The sequence below is a fragment of the Cyanistes caeruleus genome, chromosome 18, assembly GCF_971803275.1.
Source record: "Cyanistes caeruleus chromosome 18, bCyaCae1.hap1.1, whole genome shotgun sequence".
Lineage (NCBI taxonomy): Eukaryota > Metazoa > Chordata > Aves > Passeriformes > Paridae > Cyanistes > Cyanistes caeruleus.
The window spans coordinates 7171610-7190385 of NC_141718.1; the positions used below are offsets into that span (position 1 = coordinate 7171610).

General features: G+C 39.6%; 1 protein-coding gene across 41 annotated transcripts in view; it reads left to right on the forward strand.

Moving 5' to 3' along the window:
- The window catches only part of ARVCF (ARVCF delta catenin family member), a 249348-nt gene that overhangs the window by 89891 nt on the left and 140681 nt on the right, over positions 1-18776 (forward strand). For 17 of the 41 annotated variants that reach the window (XM_086856223.1, XM_086856216.1, XM_086856221.1 and 14 more), the window contains 2 exons: positions 1991-2092; positions 6487-6732. The exons of 16 other annotated variants lie outside the window; for them this stretch is intronic. In XM_086856223.1, the coding sequence (XP_086712349.1) occupies positions 6517-6732 (216 nt within the window). In that variant the 5' untranslated portion in view covers positions 1991-2092; positions 6487-6516. Of the gene's footprint in view, positions 1-1990; positions 2093-6486; positions 6733-18776 lie in introns of those variants that run through there. 8 more of the 41 variants (XM_086856241.1, XM_086856235.1, XM_086856232.1 and 5 more) reach the window with 3 other exon arrangements.

Consider the following 18776-nt stretch of genomic DNA (forward strand, 5'->3'; position numbering starts at 1 on the left):
TGAGTTGGATATAAGAAAATTCTGTATTTCTTTTGCTGAAAACTGTATGTTTTCTGAGATACTACAGTATGATTTCAGTGCTTTTAACTAAAAGGTTAATTAAATTACTTCTTTTTGAATGGACTGGGAATCATTTTGGTAAGATTGGAGATGCTGTGGTGCTATTGACCAGAGCCAGTTCTGTAGTGAATTAAGTATTAGAACTGTATTGCCTTTACAAGCATATGTTTGGTTGCTTTTGTTGATGTTGCTTAATCCAGTTCATAGTATGATATTCTGTAAATTTATTTGTAGGATTTATTTATTTATACAGAATTATTCCTGCTGGATGATCAGATGAAATTTCCTACTAATGTAAAAGCTCAAATATTGCATGTTAACATTTTTTTTTGCAGTAATGGAAATTGTGAACTGCAGCATTCATTGCAATGTCCTTAAGATGCAAAGTTCCTTCTCAAGGAGTTCTGTTACCATTTCCTCTGCCCTCCTTCATTCTCTAGTTTAAACCTTGTTTCACAGACTGCCTCTGTCCAAAGGAACACAAAAACCCTGACCAGCTTTTTTGTTGTTTCTTTTGACACCAGCACAATGTGTCTGTCTGTGCCTACCACAGAACTATATTGAAATAGCTTTCTTTGTGAATTCCTCATTGCTATTCATTGGTGGGGGTTGTCACGTAAGGGTCAAATTAGAACTCAGTCAACCACAGCAGCGAGAGGACCCAGGCTCAAGATAGATTTCAGCTTAAGGTCTGAGAAGGAGTTTATTTGGAATGTATTACATGTATTTTATATATATATATGTCCAAAGTGTTACTCTTTTATCTCTAGAAACTCAGTTACTCTCTAGTCATTTACTTGAGAATTAGTTTTTCCTTGACTCTGCCTCCTGACTTTCATCTTTGGGCATGTCTATGCACAGTTTCGTTACAGCTATATAAGTTTTGAGCATAGATTTTATTTCTTTTAGTCTAAGAAAAAGTGAGATTTCTGGCATGATGGTTCTGTGCCCTTTGAGGTTGGATCCATGAAAAGAAAGGATCATATTTCTGGTAGTGTGGCTGAAACACAATAAATTGTGTTTATGCTGGCTTCAGGAAAGCAGACAGTACCTGGTCAAGCAAAAAATCTGCCAGGGCAACATTCCTCTCTGAAAATGTTCTAAAACATTTGAACCTGCAGTGTGAGTTTGTCCTGGCTCTGCAATTTGTGCCATGTGGTTGCAGCATTTCTGATGTGGTAGTGGCTTAAGACTGGCAATGCTACCTCACAGAACCATGTCTTCACCAAACAGGTTCTGTTCTGTACGTTCTTCAGCAAAAACAGTGACTAAATCGGCAGCTGCTGACCCATAGAAGTTTTAGTGAAAAATGTTTTAAAACAAAATAAATCAGGATTTACTGAGCTACACAGATGACCTGATATCCCACAAGCTTCTTTCACTTTGGTTTCATACAGGATCAGATAGGTACACAGACAGAGAGAAGAAGATACTGTGCTGTGTGCATCTTTTAGAAATTATGTCTCCTCTCTAACAGGAATCTGTGAAATGATACTGAGCCATTTGGGTCTTGTACATATGACAGGGGCCTAAAGATGTATGCCTAAACAGCCTAAAAAGCTCGCATTTCTGAGAGCATTGTGTTAGACTTCTGTGTTTTAAATTGCCTGGCTACAATATTCAGCTTTGAAACATTCCATCATCCTCCTTCCAGTCTAGAGTTTTCCCTGATTTAGGACATTAACAGTAAATCTCACAGGAGCATGCAAGTATTGATCACTGATAACAAATCAGATTAATCAGGATGGGTTTTTTTCCGTAGGAGTTTCAGGATTGGCTTCTCTGAATATTATTTCTTTTACTACAAGTTAGGAGGAAAACAATGTAATACATAATTTCTACAACACAATGAGAAGAACCTCAGAGTTGACTATGAAGAGGCTGTAATACGTTATTAACTAACTCTGTCTCTTTTTCCTCTCTCTTCTAGCTGATTCTTCTTGAGGCTGCTCTCCTGCTTTGTCTGTCCTGTTCTAGTCATAGTGGGTGATGTCCCAGAAGCTTTAGCCCTCAGACTTCAGTACCTCACTAGGTGTGTATGGCTCAGTTTTCTCTGCATGCTTTCTGGTGTCGCATGGGGACAGCAGTCATGTTACGCTGCTCATCTTTCATGGCACTTGAGGCTGAGAATGTCATTAGCATGTGTTATGCTTCAGTTCCATAGATTGTTTAAGCCCCATTTTTGCTTTTATTCTGCTGGTTTTCTTCCCTGGAGAAGCACAAAGCTGCTGTTTCCATGCACATTCACAGGCTTTCCTGTTTGCTCCTACAGCTACTGAGCAGCTCTGTGAATGAGCTTCCTGATGCTCATGTCTTGCCAGCAGGACTGATAGATTTGGACTGGTCTTGGATAGAGCAGTAGTGGGGCAGCTGAGTTCAGCATCCATACTGCTGGATGAGAGAAATCCCTGAGAGCCTCTTCCTCTGCAGCTGAGAGAAGTCTGTGCTGTGTTCTGTTGCTGGCGAGCGGACACCCCGCTCTCCAAACGCAGCTCACTCACAGACCCGATCTCCTTAGGAGCGCACAGGACTTTGAAGTGCAGGGGATTGAAGTTCTCCATGACTGTTAGGATTTAGGTGCCCAGATCTCACAGAACTTGACCCCTCTTAATCTGAACGGCTCTTCAAAAACTCTTGACTATCAGCTACATCCTATAGTAGCAAAATTAGCATACAGATTTGACTCATGTTTTTTTGTGGAGCACCAAGTGACCCTTGGAGTCTTGGCGGTGTTTCCAAGAGCCTCAGACTCGGGTGTGAACTGGGGTATTAGCAATGAGCAGGACCCCTTTTGGCCCTTGGCACTGGGGTGATTTTCATCCTCGGTGGGCTCTCAGGTTGTATTGACTTAGAAGGAGCCTTTTGATGCATTAGTTGAACAGTCAGAATAAACACCTCCTCTTTGCTTTAACTCTGGTGCAACACTAATGGATTTAGAGTCACGTAGGCAGGAGAGAGATTTGCTGCTGTCAGCTTAGCCTTTGATACTCTATAGGCAACTGTTTGCTGTGTTTAGAACTGCAGCCTAAGGAATAATTTTTACCTGGCTGCTCTGGGTCTAATATTTTCATTTATTGATACCCTTTTCAATGCACTTTAATTTATTTACGAATGGTAGCAAATTTCAAGTGGCAGCCTGAGTAACTGACTCATGAGTCGGTACTTTTATTTTTCTCCTTCAGTCTAGACTGCTGATAATGTAAATTGTTGAAACCCTGGGTAAATAATTAGGGGTGCAATCAACAGCAAGCAAGTATTTAACTGCTAATAAAACATTTGAAATGCAGAAGTCTGTCTTCGTCCAACAATTCTTAAAAGGCAGTTATTGGTCCTACTGCTGTTTCTGCATAGCAATTAGGATTTTTATGGTCACTAATTGTACATCTGAAAATTTATACAGTTTATTTTCTGCCTGTGTTTTTCTTTGCAAAGAGAAAGAAAGCACAATATTTATAGTTAGAATGAGGTTAACACTATACTTTCTGCAGGGAGATCTCTCTAAAGATTTGTACCATTTATAGAACCCAAATTTTCTAGGTTTTGTCATGTGTGACATCAAGGGCTTATATCTCATTAAGGATTTTCTGAATGGGATCTTTGTCACATTCTCAAAATGTGACTTGGAAGTTATATACCAGCTCAGTCATCAACTTGATTTTTATTAGTGAAGCTGTAACTGCTTTTGAAGAGGGACTTGATTGTTCTTGCACTGTTGCTAATGCTTTTCCGTAGAAACTTGCATTATATGTTTTACAAGAAACCTGTTTATTTTAAATTTATAAGTTACTGTAGATAACATCTTGTCATCTTCTTTCTACATCCCTACTGTATTCACTTTTTGAACTCAGTCCACAGACATAGCCAGCCTGTGGGACCCCCAAAAGATGACTTCTGTGTCATATCATGCTTGCATGAGAGAAGGAGCAGTTTTAGTTGCAGACAGTTCCTGAAAGCTGGGCCCCCGTCGGGGCACTGAGGAGACCAGAAGTCCTGCTCTGCAGCACCTCGAAGGAGCCAGTCTCCATTCATTAATCCCTGACTGATCCAGGCTCTCCTTGGGCCTGGAATATCCCCTCATGAGGTGTATTTGGGTCTGTGCATCCAGGCTGTTTATCTGCTCTGGCATGAGGACACTGACGATCAGTAACTCAGGAGTTGTCTTTAGGAATGTATGGTTAGAAATGCCACCCCACCCCCAGGTATATTTCTTCCAAAACCTGACTTGTGCCTGGGTCTTTGCAGTCCCACTTTCACACTCCAAGGAGTCTGTGAGCATGCCTGCACTCCTGGGAGTAGTGACTACAAACAGAGCTGTCTCCATCTGTGCAAAAGCAGGGAATCACAAAAGCAGAAACCTGGAACTTGGCCGCACACATGCCAGCTGAGGTCCATAAAGTCTGGCTGTGTTCATGTCTAGCTGTGCCAGGGCTAAATCATGCTGAGATGGAGCAGGTGAGTCTGCTGTGACTTCCCATGAATCATATTATCCTTTTAGAGGGTTGTGATTCTCTTTTGCAGAACCCAGTGTACTCTCCGAAGGTTTTATAGACTTGTAATAATCTATTGGAAGGTCTCAGAAGTTGGCAGCTTGGTCTATATTTGACTAGTGTGTGACATATGGAAAACCCTTTGGTGGTTTTTTGTTTTCTTTTGGAATTTCAATAGAAGTTAAACCACTGCATAAATGAGAAAAGTCACTTCTGCCTACTGGTCTACAAACATGAAAGGCTCAAGTCATGCTTATAAGTAAACGTTATGAGATTAATACATGATAATCCTTACACTGTTCCTAGCATGATTTTATATTACTCCAATTCCTTTCAACAGCAACTCTCTATAAAAGGTTAACAATGAACAGAGCTACTGGCAAGTTATTCCCCATGAAATCAGGGTGTTTGTCATTGGATTTCGGTGTGTCATTTCTGCCCCAGTATCTTTCTGGCTCATAGGGTGATTTCAACCATATACCACAAAAGAAAAGAGACCTTGAGCCTACTTAGGAGTTCCCAACAGATTGTGTAAAAACATGCAGCTTAGTCACTACTAATACTCCTCTTGGGAACATAACAGTATTATGACCACATTATTATGACCTACCAAAGAATCTGCACAGGAGAGAGACTTGATAAATGTAACAGTCATGGAAAATGGATCAGTCAAGAGTGTGCATCATCTAATGGCACTGAAGAATGAATTGCAAAGCATCAGGAAGCAAGGAGCTATCTGTGCTCATGGAAATCCTTGTTGATAGATGGAAAACAAAGAAGCTTCGGCAGCAAATCAAGGCACAATTTCTCAGGACTTAACTCTTAGCACAGAACATGAACAATTCTTGAATTACAGGAGCCTGAGACAGTTCTGCCTCTGGTTGTCTCAGAGGTGCTTTAAGTAGTTTAGTAGTAAGGGGGTTACTTGTGTAACGAAGGATTCTGTTGAGCCCATAATTTATGCTTATATATATAAGCATATTGCTGATTTCATACTCACAGTAAAATGTTTTAAATGGTGTTCAGGTCACAGATCTGTGGAATCAATGAGGAGTTTTACTGCATGCACCATACAGGCAGCAATAGGGTTTTAAATGGGTTGTTTCATAGCCTTGCTAGAGAAGATGACAGAAGTTCCAACCCACCACCTAGTTGGTTTCTGAGTTCCTTTTTCTGCATTGAAAGACAAGCAGTTCTGTGTGTTTTCCATGGAAGATGTTTGCTTTTTCATTTGCATTATTAGCAAACTGCTGCATGAAGGACTGTTTCATTGACTGAAATCATCAAGCATTTCAACTGCAATTGCACACTCTGCATTTAAAAATATTTTCCATGTTACAGTGTGCTGCTGCAATTTAAAAATAAAAACTATTTTCAGCTACTCTCTGTTAAGTTTCGGGGGGGGGGGGGTGTAAAAAATGAACACAACTGTTTTCTTCGACTGTGAAGTTTCTGTCCTTAAAAACATTAAACTTCTCACGCTGTTAAAGACAAAAATTCCAGGTGTCTGTACTGAGAATGTTCCACATTCCTCCTAAAGCCATATCTTTTTTTATATTTTTTTTTTCAGTACATTATTATTTGCACAGTGAAATTAGCTCTGCAAGAGGGATGAAAACCCTTGTCAGAGCAGTTTTAGCAAAAAGATCAAAGTAATTAAATACAAATTTTCTCAAAGGTGAGCATATTATTTATTTTTTTTTAACAGGGAAGTCTTAGATTAATTACTTTTAATTTAGAATCAGAATTTTAATTTAGAATCATCAATCCATCAATGGATGGAAAGATGGATGCCTTTCAAAGAGCACTGCAGTTTGCTTCTTAGAGTGATCAGTATTTTAGCAAGGTGACTAACGATGTGCATTTTTATCTTTAACCTCTGACCCGTACCCTCCCCACCCTTTACCTTTACCTAATCCTTTCCATTTGCCCTGGTCAGTTAACAGGCAGGAAGCATTTGAAAGCAGTCATGGATGACTATGATATCAGGTCTGCTGCCAGCATTTTAGCATCTGTTAAAGAGCAAGAAGCTCGTTTCGAGCGGCTCACCCGCGCACTTGAGGAAGAGCGGCGCAATGTCTCCTTGCAACTCGAGCGTGCCAATCAGCCCGCAGAGCGAATGAGCATTTGCAACATTGGCAATGGTCAGCCCCTGGCAACCGCCTGGCAGCAGCTCGTACTGCAGGTAACAGCCTGCTCCTTTCACTGTCACTGAAGTCCACCCCTAGCACAGTGTCCCATTCCAGAAAATCAGTGCATTGTGTGTTGTTCCAGAAAGTCAGTGCATCGTGTGTTGTCAGCATTTCATTATTGCCTTCTGACAGGCCAGAGCCGGGGTGCAGCGTGTGCTCCATCGAGTCAGCTCGGCCTTCAGAGCCTTGGCTTGGGAGTTGCTGTTCTCTTAGCTCATGGGATACTTTTAAAACTATGTGCGTACTTGAGTAAAAACCCTAAGGAGGGATCTTCACACCCTCATCCAATCTATGCACTTGCTGGAAGTGTGGTGATGTGCTGGTGATTGTAAAAGAAGGCTGAATCATAATCTCCATAGCAAACAAAATTTCCATTAGAAATAGCTGGACTTTGAATAGAGGGAGCAGCATGAAAAGCAGGGATTTCCCTCCCGCAAAGCCTTATTGTTTGTGTAGGGAGGACTTCATAATTTGTTTCTCATGTGCAGTGAATTGATAGACTATTTTAATGATGCAAACTGGCTTTGTGGGTAGCTTTAGATTTCCAAATATTGTTTTGCTTGATACGCATTCTTTTAACTGTTTAAATGTGCAGTGACAAACTACTTACGTCTCTAAATTACTTCAGCTCTCAAACCCCTATGACACACAAGGTAAGTCATGCAGAAGCAATAGTACCATTTGTGAAGGTCTGTTTCCTGAGAAAACATTGTTCAATTCAGAAGGAAACTGGGCGATGGGGATTCTAAAAGTTGTTTCCCAGTTACACCAGACTGTTTTACAATTATGCTTGCATTGAGCTGTATTGAGGCAGACTTTACCTTATATTATGTTAGCACTGCTTTTCTAGTACCAGCTGCCATGATTTTGTACATGTAGATGCTTGAATTTGGGATTCCATGTGAAAGGAGCAGCCTGCACTGGTTAGGCTGAAAGTCTGACCACGTTTGGTAGGAGCTGTAGGTGGTTATCCTCTGATGTGCAGCTGGGCTGGGAGAGGGGAGATGTGCTTACACATTTTTATAGGAAAAAGACAAGTTCACCTTCACTTTTCTGAATGACTTTGTGCAAAGTGCCTGATTAATAGCTTCAGAATGAAATTCCTTATCCACAAAACTGATGAAGCATGAGTTTTCTGCAGTGTAATGGCTTAAGGTCTAACCACTTCCAAGAAAACTTAATAAAAGAGTTTTAAGTTACTGGGGTCTACGTGACTCTTATGGAGAAACAGCCACTGTAAGTGACCCCAGACTGAATCTGCGTATGCTCAGCTCACTGTCACTAGGTGAAGGGAGCTTTAAATCATTGATAATTAGCACTGAAGCTTCTAGAGTACCTTGTATAAGAAATAAGATGGTTAAATAGCTAAATATTCAGTTAAGAATAATAACAGTTAAGAATCAATGTAAGGTTAGCTGTGTGAATTTTCATAAAATACACCGAGGGCCAAATACCTACCTGACTTACTAGAATTAAAGAGTGTTTAACTGAAGGATGGAAGCTGTACATTCAGTCTTATGCAGAATATATAATCCTTTCATCTCTAGTGTTGTATGTCGCATTTCATTGTGCAGAGTACACAAAGCAAAAGGCTCTCTGTGCTCTACTCTGTGGGGATTGCTCACACCCATAGTGAAATCCACCTCTCTGAGGCTGTTTCAGTGAGCATTGGCTGAGTGCTGCAGATCACCCCATTCAATTGTTTGTTATAAGGAATATTGCAAAGTAATTCAACTAGCAGCTTTTCCATTTGGAACTTGTGTGGTGATTATAGATAATGTAGTTATTCTGAGTAGAATTTGGACAAAAGGAATGAGGGTTAGCTCCGTTTTATGAGGATGACAAATAATCTTTAATGAGTTTCACAACCAGGCATCAGTTTTTCATGTTGTCTATTTGTCAGAGTGGAATCTGCCAAAGGGTTTTGTTACAGGAGTGTGTATAGTCAGGGCTTTGTAAATAGAGTCTTTCTCAGCACTTTTTTTTAATATACAGTCCCACACTTACTCCCTTCTTAGAATAGAAAATTAAGCCTTTTTTTTCCCCCTTTTTCATTTTAGACAAGCAAAAGTACTATATATGTGGGCAATGTGCCAGAAGTGTAAGAGTTTTCTGAAGTCCTCAAAACACAAAATCAAGGTCTTACAAGAATATAGATTCTAACTAATGAATTCTGGATCTCTTATTTTAATTTTAATTTATTTTTTTAATAGCAGCTTTAAACTCATTCCATTACAATAAGTCCTTGTCCTAGACAGCCCAGTTAGCCACTTGCTGGTGAGTTCTGCCTGTTCAGTGTGAATTTCAAATACTGGAATGGAACACATGCACTCTGGTGCACTTGCTGACTTTTTCTCTGAGTGTCTATGCCATTGTGTCTTTTGGCCCTTAAAGAGAAATAACAGATCTGCAAATGAGGTCAGGGATGTGCTGTAATTGCCAAAAAGTTGTATGCACAGGCTTCTTGAGTTTGCATTAAGTGTGGATACTTTTTTTCTAAAAATTACCTTAAAGATGTTTTAATGGGAAAGGTTGATTGCTTGAACAATCTAAAAAAATCATTAATGGTTTGTTCAGATATTAGTTAGAAATAGCTGAGATTATTTCTTTCTCAGAGGAGGGGTTTTTGGAAAACACGGTCTTCACAATGAGAGGTCCTAACTGTTGTTGAAATGTCTCCCATTAATATTAGTGAGAGTATTTTACTCAGGTAGTGGCCAAGGCATTTGTGTTTTCATAGCCTCCTGCAGAAGGCAGTGCCTGCCAAACCTCCAGGCTCTGCAGAGGTTTGTACCCATCTCTGTTCCTGCAGGAGGCTGGGAGCAGCTCCTGCCATAAAGGACAGTCAGCTTTAACCCACATGGGCCCTGGTGACCGGGACAAAAGTGCTTTTTGTGCTTAATGCATTTGAATGATGGATAAACGTAACTTCTGCTCTGTGCAGCTTCCCCAGGCTTCTACTGTAGCTGCAGTTAGAGTTTGTTGCTGAGTGTGCAGCCAGTGACATGAATTAGGGTGTGTCAACTTGAGAATTTGGGGAAGATATGCAGCTTTATACATGCATTACTGCAGATTCTGAAGTGGTCAGATAGAGTGTTCATTCAGACTAAGAACCCTCCGGACAAAAGATCATTAGTTACACAGTGAAAACCTTGGCATTAGGCTGGAAAATGTAACATTTAATGCAACTTTGGTCACAGATCTTTTATCAGGCTAATCAAATCTCCTAAAATTCACCGCAGGTTTTAACGATGCTCTTGACTGTCTCTGGCCTTGAGCAGTGGGACCCACATGGCTGGTCACTGCTGTTGGGTTTTGGAAGTGATAGTGGCTGTACTAAAGACAGAAGAGTGGTCTGTTAATGTGTTTTTCTGTTTTCTTCTCTGACTTTTGAAGTAAATAATGTTCATTGGTTATTACAGTATTTCAGGCTGTGAGAGTCCTGGCAGTCTTTGCCTTTTGATAGTTTACCAGGGCAGGTGCAGTGCAATAAGTCACTGGGGAGCAGCACCCATCATGTGTCTTCTATGTGGTCAAGTATCTAGTTGATAATGTTTTTTACAAGCCTGAGAAATCTTACTGCTCTTCATATATGAAGTATTTTGTTTAATCTACCTGGCTTTAATTAAATTCTTTCCAAATCAGCCTTCTGCTGCTCTTCACAGTGGGAACTGAAGTTGGGCAGGAAGGAGATTCAGACTTGCTGACATAGAGATGCGGTATTACCACCACAGAACATTACTAATAATAAAGAATATTCTCATATATATATTTATATATTAAAATATATGTATATACACTTTTATTAAAACATTAGACATCTGATACTTAATAAACACAAGGCTATATCCTGACTTGGTTTAAAGTGGCATGGCTCCATGGGTTTCAGAGAAGCTCTGTCAAATCAGATCTAGGGAGCTGAGTAAGGTTTGCATTCAAAGATTGTTTCCCATTACTACATGGTGACAACTTCCATTCCTGTTAATGTTGAATAACCGAAATAAAGAACAGCATTCACTAAACCCCTGTTGCCAGCAAAAGCACTGTAACAATATTTTGACTTTGGAGATTTGACTTTGGAGTGCCCTATAGGGATTTGACAGGGGTTTCTGTCAGAAAAAGGTATTGGTCCCCCTTCTTACAGGTAGGAAAGCTGGGGGAATTGCCAAATCTCACATGGTACAAATAACAGAAAACAATCGTTTACATGCTGATGCAGAGTTTTACTTAACAGATTTATTGACTCTTATGTGCCTATAAGAAGTAACATGAGTTGGTCTGAGAAGTCTTCACACTAACAAAATCATCCAATAAGGCAACATTTATTACATTTGACTGTTACTGTGGTTCTTTTAGGTTCCAGTGGTCAGTTTGTTGAGGTGTTCTTATATAAAAAAATCAACCAAGTTAATAAAACTAATTTTTTTCCTTCACTTTGCAAATGCAATTATAGCTTTTCAAGGAAAATTATCTCATGGCAAAAAAAGCTACAGAATATTTTTATAGTTACAGTTTGTATCATTTATATATCAGCTTGTCTTCCAGACAAATAACACCTGCTTGAAAACAAACATAGTTTACTTTTTAAAATTTTTAGACAGGTATTTTAAAGCCATAATTAAGTACTAATATTCTTCAGTCTTTATCTTAATCTGAGGTACCTGTGACTTCTGCCAAAAATTGCATTTAGTGAATTGGGGGTTATTTTTAAATAAAAGGTGAACTCTAAATCACACCAGAACACATGGTGGGAATTTTTTTAAAAATACAAGAAGATTAGCTCAAATTGCTTTTCTAAGAAAATACCATCAAGTTAACCTTTCTGAGTCAGCCTGGGCAACAATAGTGCTTCTGTCTGTATTTCATTACTTTTATTTAAGATTCTGTGCTCCACACTGATGTAGTGCAGACTGCAAGAATATAGAGACTGTTTCCAGTGCTTTGATGGTAAGAAAATGGGTGCATTAATATTGTATATAATAAGTCTTTTAATATTATATATATGTTTAAACATATCCAGAGAAGAAGCAAAAATGGGTTCTGAGCTTCAATGAATCTTCACCTTGCCTTTTCTCTCTTCTGCCTCTCATACACAATGCAATTCCATCTTGGCGTGTAAAGTTTTATGTAATTAGTTTGAGTTTGTAGTGCCTCTTGGCTTCCTGTGTTATATAACATGTTTGTGCTCATATTAAGGGACTGACAGCATGGAAAATTCCCCTTTTTTTGCCTTACAGGTAAGGTCAGGTACAGACAACAATGCTGTCAGTTCATGACAGCTCCCTGGTGTTAAAGTACTGTTTCCTGCTACATTGCCAAATACCAAGAAAAAAACTCATTGGTGCTTAACCCATGGATGTTCTCCATGTATTGATAGGTAGCAAAACGTTGAAAGAACTTGCACAGATAATCCCTATTCCTTTATAGACCCAGTGGAACCCATAGAAATGCAAGTTCTGCTTGTGGGGTACAACATGGTTTGGTGTCGGTCACCTCACACCCAACCTGCGGCTGCTGCTGCCCCTGCCCTGCTCCCCTGGCTCTGTAATTTGGCTCGTGGTCATTTGGCCTGCAGGTTCCTGGGAGTTACAGGGGCACTCACTCTGCCCGCAGCCTCACCCTGCAAATTCAGTGTCAGTAGAGTTACTGAGCCTCTGGGAGTGACCTGAGTCAGGTTTCACCTTCTGCATATGTGCAACTATTCAAAGGTTCCCGGAGGAAGGAGGAGGGGGATTTGGGAATATGATTCCCACGGGAGAATGAGTTCTTAGATCAGAATTCAGTGTGAGCTGAGAGATACTTGCAGTACCTAGAGATCCCAGCAAGATTTGCGCCAGGAGCCATTACTCAGTTACTTTTCAGGGAAATGTGTTCCCATCTGCCCCCATCCCTGGCTTCTCCTGTGTTGGACATGGCAATAATTTCATTTAGCTTGGAGGCTGGAGCTTTGAGTATCTTTTTTATGGGCGTTGTCCCATCTCTGTGAAAGCATTAGCTTCTGGTTTAGAGTGAGAGCCAGGACCTTTGGCTGATGGCTGAGCAAGAATGGAAACTGAAGCAGGAGCTGGTGCTCCTTGGGCCCAAAGCCCTGCAGCTGACTTGGGGCAGTGCTGCTGCCAGAGTAGGAGCTCTCCTGGAATTACTGCATGTAATAGTCTCAGATAGAGACTTCACAAAGTGACAGTGTGGCATGTGGCACCACTAAGGAGCTCCTGCTGTTTGCCTTTCTGCTGGGATGACCCAAATTCCAAAGGAAATACTACAACCTGCTTCATGTATTGCAGGAGATATTCCATAGCAGAAGCCAAAAAAAAAAAAAAAAAGGAAAAGGAGTTTGTGCAACAGGCATCATGGTATATGTCATATGAGAGGCTCTGAAAATGGACTCAAGTAGTATTCCAGCAAGAATTTACATTCCCTTGTTCTTCTATTCCTTGAATAGTCTCACTCTTGTGATTATTCTTCAGTCTTCATTTAAGCCCTTAGATGGTAAAAACACAGATACAAGTGAATGGGAATGATAGTATCAATTTCAGCAACAACTAAGAAGCTTTGACCAGCTGAATCAGAAGCTGTGCAGTTCTTTCCAGAAGGGATTTATTTGATAAGAAAACTACTTAAACCCCACTTACGAGAGTTATTTGGGGCTCAGAACTGCTGGCACGCAGCTGAATCCACTCAAAATCTGGTGTGTTATCTGGGAAGTATTTGTATAAACTTCGTCAGTGAGTCTAGTTTAAAAAGTAGATTCCAAATGATTCAATAAAAAATAAAAAGGGAACCCAGCAACTGAGAAACAGACCCTCTTTCTGGAGGAAGAATGACTTTATTCTTTATATGATTTGTTTTTTTTCAAAACTTAATTACATACTATGGTATGGCTTTACATGTGCAGGTTGAAAATATGCTTCCAGCTCCAAAAAGCACACCTTTGCAGAAATGCCATTTTGCTTTCTGTCATCAAAAGTACCTCATACTCAAGTCTCATCTCAGCACTTCATCTGTTGAGTATGTGCTGTGCAACTCTGTGTGGGAACTGCTGAATTCCAAAGTGCCATCTAATGTTTGTCTGCAGGACAGCAACTGCTTTGCACTAAAGATTGTAATAGTGCAAAGCAATAGCCATGTTTGCCCATAGCATCTCAAATATTTTGCTTGATAGTTCCAACTCCTTTTGTTTAGTGTAAATTTTTATTGAATGATGTTTTGGAAGCAACTGAAAAGCAAGGATTTTCTTACTTTGTTTGACAAGACTTGTGAAAGCATGCTTTCTCACAACTGTTAGCCTTTCTGGCCTGGAGCTATGCCAGGTTTTAATTAAAAATATTTAAATTGAATGAAAAATTCACTGTTCCATAGCAATTTTCCATGATTTTACATTGCTTTACTAATAGACCTATATTTTCCTCTAGGAGAACATATAAGAGAAACACATTAAAATTAAACTCTGATTTCAGTGTGTTCCCATTATATAAACAGGCATCTAGGTTGTTCTTTGCATGATGTCTCTGAGTGTTACAACATCAGCAAGTATAACAGCAAGTAATTATTAAAAGTCTTTAAACCTGAACATTAAAATGTAAACATTAAAGGGTAGAATCAAGTTTAACAGGATTTTTTTAAAAAACTTTCTAGTCCCATTTACCACATTTTCTTCTTGATAATTAACATGAATCATCTTACATTAAAGTTGTGGTTTATTTTTTATGTCCTGCTGCTTGTTTGTTTCTCAGTTCAGACAGCAGGACATGATTAATTGTCCTGACTTTTTAAGATTTTTAGTTGTCCTACCTTTTAGTTCCCAAGCATACGACTGTATTAGTTTAGTTGGGGTGTTCAGTAAGAAAGATTTTTAAACCATCACAAAATCTTTTTGTACTGTATCTCCCAATTAAATGAAAAGATTTTGTTCCTAATACAGGTCTTGATCTGTAGGGGGGCAGCGAGGCAGAGCTTTATCCCTGCGAGGCGTTGCCCAGGAGCCGGCCAGCCTTTGTGAGCCTCTTCCCTCACACAGCCACATGTGCCTGCAGAAAGGTTTTGCAGAAACTTTAAAACCACCAAGCAGCCAACCTGGCAATTTCCTCTTCCCCTGAGCCCTTTGGGCTTTGGACCTGCAGGGTTCAACCTGGCTTTTAAACTCAAAAATTTTCTATGCTTCCCTTTCAGGTGTCTGCAGTGTCTGTAAGCCCTTGTGAACTAATGCTGAAAGAGCCCAAAATGGATGTTGGGTTATGATGACATTGATAAATTACTGAGTCTTTTGCTAGTTTAGGCCATCTTGTTAATGGTTCAAATTATGTTCCTGCTTGCTTTGTCACAAATGTGGAGTGATTCACTGAAGTCATCAGTGTGACTGAGAACAGAATGTCCAAAGATGGCCATGGGCAGCCTGAGGCTGTGTGCCAACTATAATTAAAGCCTTTGATTTAAATAAATGTCACGGTTTACTCTTTATTTAGATTTTATAAAAAAACCAAACCAAACAAACAAAAACCAAACAAACAAAAAACAAGCAAAACCCCAACAACTGCTTCTTTTTTAAGCTACTGAATTACTAGCTGGAGAGAATAGTTTTTTATCCATAGTTGTGGTGACGGGGAAATGCTGTAGAATACCATCAGAGTTCATTTTAAGGACTTAATCTAAAATGCTGTCACAGTGGCATTTTTAGAATACTGTAGTTAAAGATTGAAAAGAACTATAGTGTCTGTGTTTCTAACACATCTTGATTAGCTCTTCCTTTTTGCAATCTTAGTTACATATGTAACTATTTAAAATACAAGAAACCTGCTCTGGAATAAATTTCCAACTTAGAGACCTTAATTCTCTCTTCAGAAGGGACTGCAAAACAGCTTCAGGTTTTGGTTTGAAGAGGACAGTAATTACCATGAAAATAGGTAGATTGTGCAGACAGTTATCAGTCTGGTACATCATGGCAAACCACATTTTTATCTTCTGGATGAGAGAATGACGCGTTAAGCCGGTACCTTCTGAGCAAGTTCGTAATATGCAGCATGAAATACAGCACAAATCATCTGGAAAATCCACAAACCAAAACAAAACCAAAAACATGAAAAATGGTTAATACTGGGTCTTTCTTTCCTGCATTTGAGTCTTTGTTTTCCTTTCCAATAATTACAGCATAAAATTACGGTCACAGAACCAACCTCGATCTGTTTTAGTTTCTGTTGACATTCTGTTATTGTAATTAATTTTCATTTTTTTTCCATAAACTGGAGTAGGGTTTTTATCTCTTTAAAATTTAGTTGATCTTTACCTAAATGGAGCTGCTGGGAGGAAACATAGGTCATTCATTCAACTGCGACCTATATGCAGTGACATGTACCTTCCTCTGTCCTTTGTTTCTAATGTAAGCAGTGCTGTCACCAGACTGTCCTTGTTCTCATCCTGTCATATGACAACTTAGATGAAATGGAGTTGACTGATATTAGATGTAGCAAGATGGAAGCTGTGTTGGTATACAAATTAAAATCCCCTGAATTTACTGAAATGCCTAATGGTCTCAACCTATAGGAAGTGCCTGCTTTGACTGTATTGTTCTTCAGCCTTGTGATCCTTTAGACCTCTTTTCAATACTGGCTTCTTAAATAGACACCTGAAGTTATTCTCCATTTATATACAACAGCTCCCTATTGAGGCAACCTGGCTTTGTCTCCATTTCCAACCTTGCAGTATGAGAGCAAGAAGATTGTCAAAACTGTGTTCATGGCAATGCTAGAAATCCCTGGTTGGATGTGTCCTACTACAGTCACACAACCATTTCGAACAAGTACAGATGCTCTTGTAACTTTTCAAATACATTTAAAAATTAGGATAATGCTAACAGGAAAAGATTTCAAAACAGATCTCAGAGACAGAATGTTCTGTTTCCGTTTGTCTGGATTAAAAGAGCTACTGTAGGGCACTCTGACACATCTCACTGCGCTGTGCTTTAGTTCTCCCACTTACCTTGTTCATTTGCTGCATGAAATTCACAGAAGGACAATAAAATACCCTTGGCATGGAAGCCCCTGTATGAACACAGGCTCTCTAATTTGGAGAATTGCCAAGGGTGATGGTGGTGCTTTTTCTTACATGGTTAACTGGGATTCTTGACTCATCTTGTGCCTTCTTGCTCTGTTGAGTTTATGGAAGTTGCATATCACTGAAGCCATATGTTATGATCCCAGGCAGTGCTGTAAACCATTTCCTTTTTACAGCCTCTGAGAGCAGATCAGTCTATAGAACAGCACTAGTGATGGGAAATTTTTTAAGGATAATGGGAGAAAATAAGAGAAGCTTGGTTGAGATACTATCCTATTCCGTCTTCCAAAGAATTAAATCCCTTCTTACTTATAAATTTTTAATTTCTCAGCAAGAAGAAAGAAGGTTTTCACCCTACTTTTGCAGCTGGGGAAAAAAAAAAAAAAAAAAGAAGTGACAGATTAAGGATTTAAAGCTCATTAAAAAAAACAGGGGAAGGTTGTGATGTAGTCAGCAGTCTGATACTAATGGATAGAGTGTTTGTTGCCAGAATTTGGAAGTTCAGTATAACCTTAGGGATCTAATCCATAACTCTTTTTAGGTAATTAGTTCTTTGACTTCACATAGCCAAATCTCAGCATTCAGAATTATATGAGCTGGTAAAATAATTGCAAGAGGCTGAGGGGACTTGAGATGTAATTTCCCTTAAAAAAAACTTTTAGCTTTGAATCAAAATATTTTCAAAATTCACTTTACAACCAGCAGGCCTACAAACATCTATTTCATATTTTAGAAGAAAAGTATGTTTTTAAATAATAACCTGACTCCAGCACGTGGGACTTCAAAATTCTGCAGCGCTAATCTTGAATGGCTTGCACAAATACCTGTGGGTTTATAACATGAGAGACTTCTTATGTGAGTAAGAATTGGCAAGTCTGTCCAGGAAGGTTTTCAGTTGCATGCAAGACCAGCTCCTTGAGTGCCCTATGGATGTAGGCTTTACGCTGATTTTTTCTTTGACAGTGTATAAAGGTCTGGCATGTAGCCAGGTGCATGGCTAAATTGAGTGGTGCTGTTCTGTGCCAGCCTGGCCTCAACAAAAGTGGAGCTATTTTAGTTTTTTAACTGAAGAAAAGTTGGACAAGGAGAAGGGGTGGGAGAGCACTGTACAAAAGTACAGGAGACTCATATAGACCAAATTCCTTTTCCTTTGGCCTTTATGTATTTATTAATGGCCACTGCAGTTGCCTCTAAATTATTCCCCTGTAGATAGAATACATCTTTTCCCTCCAGTGAAGCAAATCACTTCAGCTAAACCTTGTGCAACATCTACCATTGCCCTTGTCACACTTTACAGCATTTATTTCTAAACAAACTAGGATGAGATGGGTAATGCAGTTCTGGGCTGTTCTCTGCCCCTAAAGCCTTAGCTCTAATTTACATCAGGAATGCTGACATTGGCAGTAGTAGGAAGGCTGAAATTCGGATTAAATAGGTCTGAAACATTTCTTCCACTCTTAAATGTTTGTATAGGAGATACCACTTTTTTAGGTTCCTCTGATAATATTGATACAAATAAACTGATAGTTTTGGTGTCACTGGAAGGATGTTTTAAAATTTTCAGGGAACCTGAAGCTGAGATGAAAAGAACCTTTTGTACAAAGGCGTCTATTCTGATAATTAAAGATTATTCAGTTGTACCTTTCTTCCTGGTGTATAGTTTGTCTCCCTGGCTCTGACTGTGCCTGTTTTCCAGGGATAGTCTCTAATTTGATGCCAGTATCTTTCAGTGCCTAATTACCATTGTTCAGCCACCAGCTGTTACAGTGTCAGATTTACTTATTGCTTTGGTTTGCTGCAGGAAACTTGTAGGAAGAGGGAGAACCACCATTGCCCCTTGGCTGGTGTCTGGAAGCAGTGCTGGATTTTCAGCTCTGGAGGCCATAGTCCTTCCCAGATGTGGCCAACAGCTTCTGTGGAAGGGCAAGGCTCTGGTTCAGCGGTGGCTGAGCATCTCCTCTTACCCTGTTGTGGCTGCAGGAGGAAAATC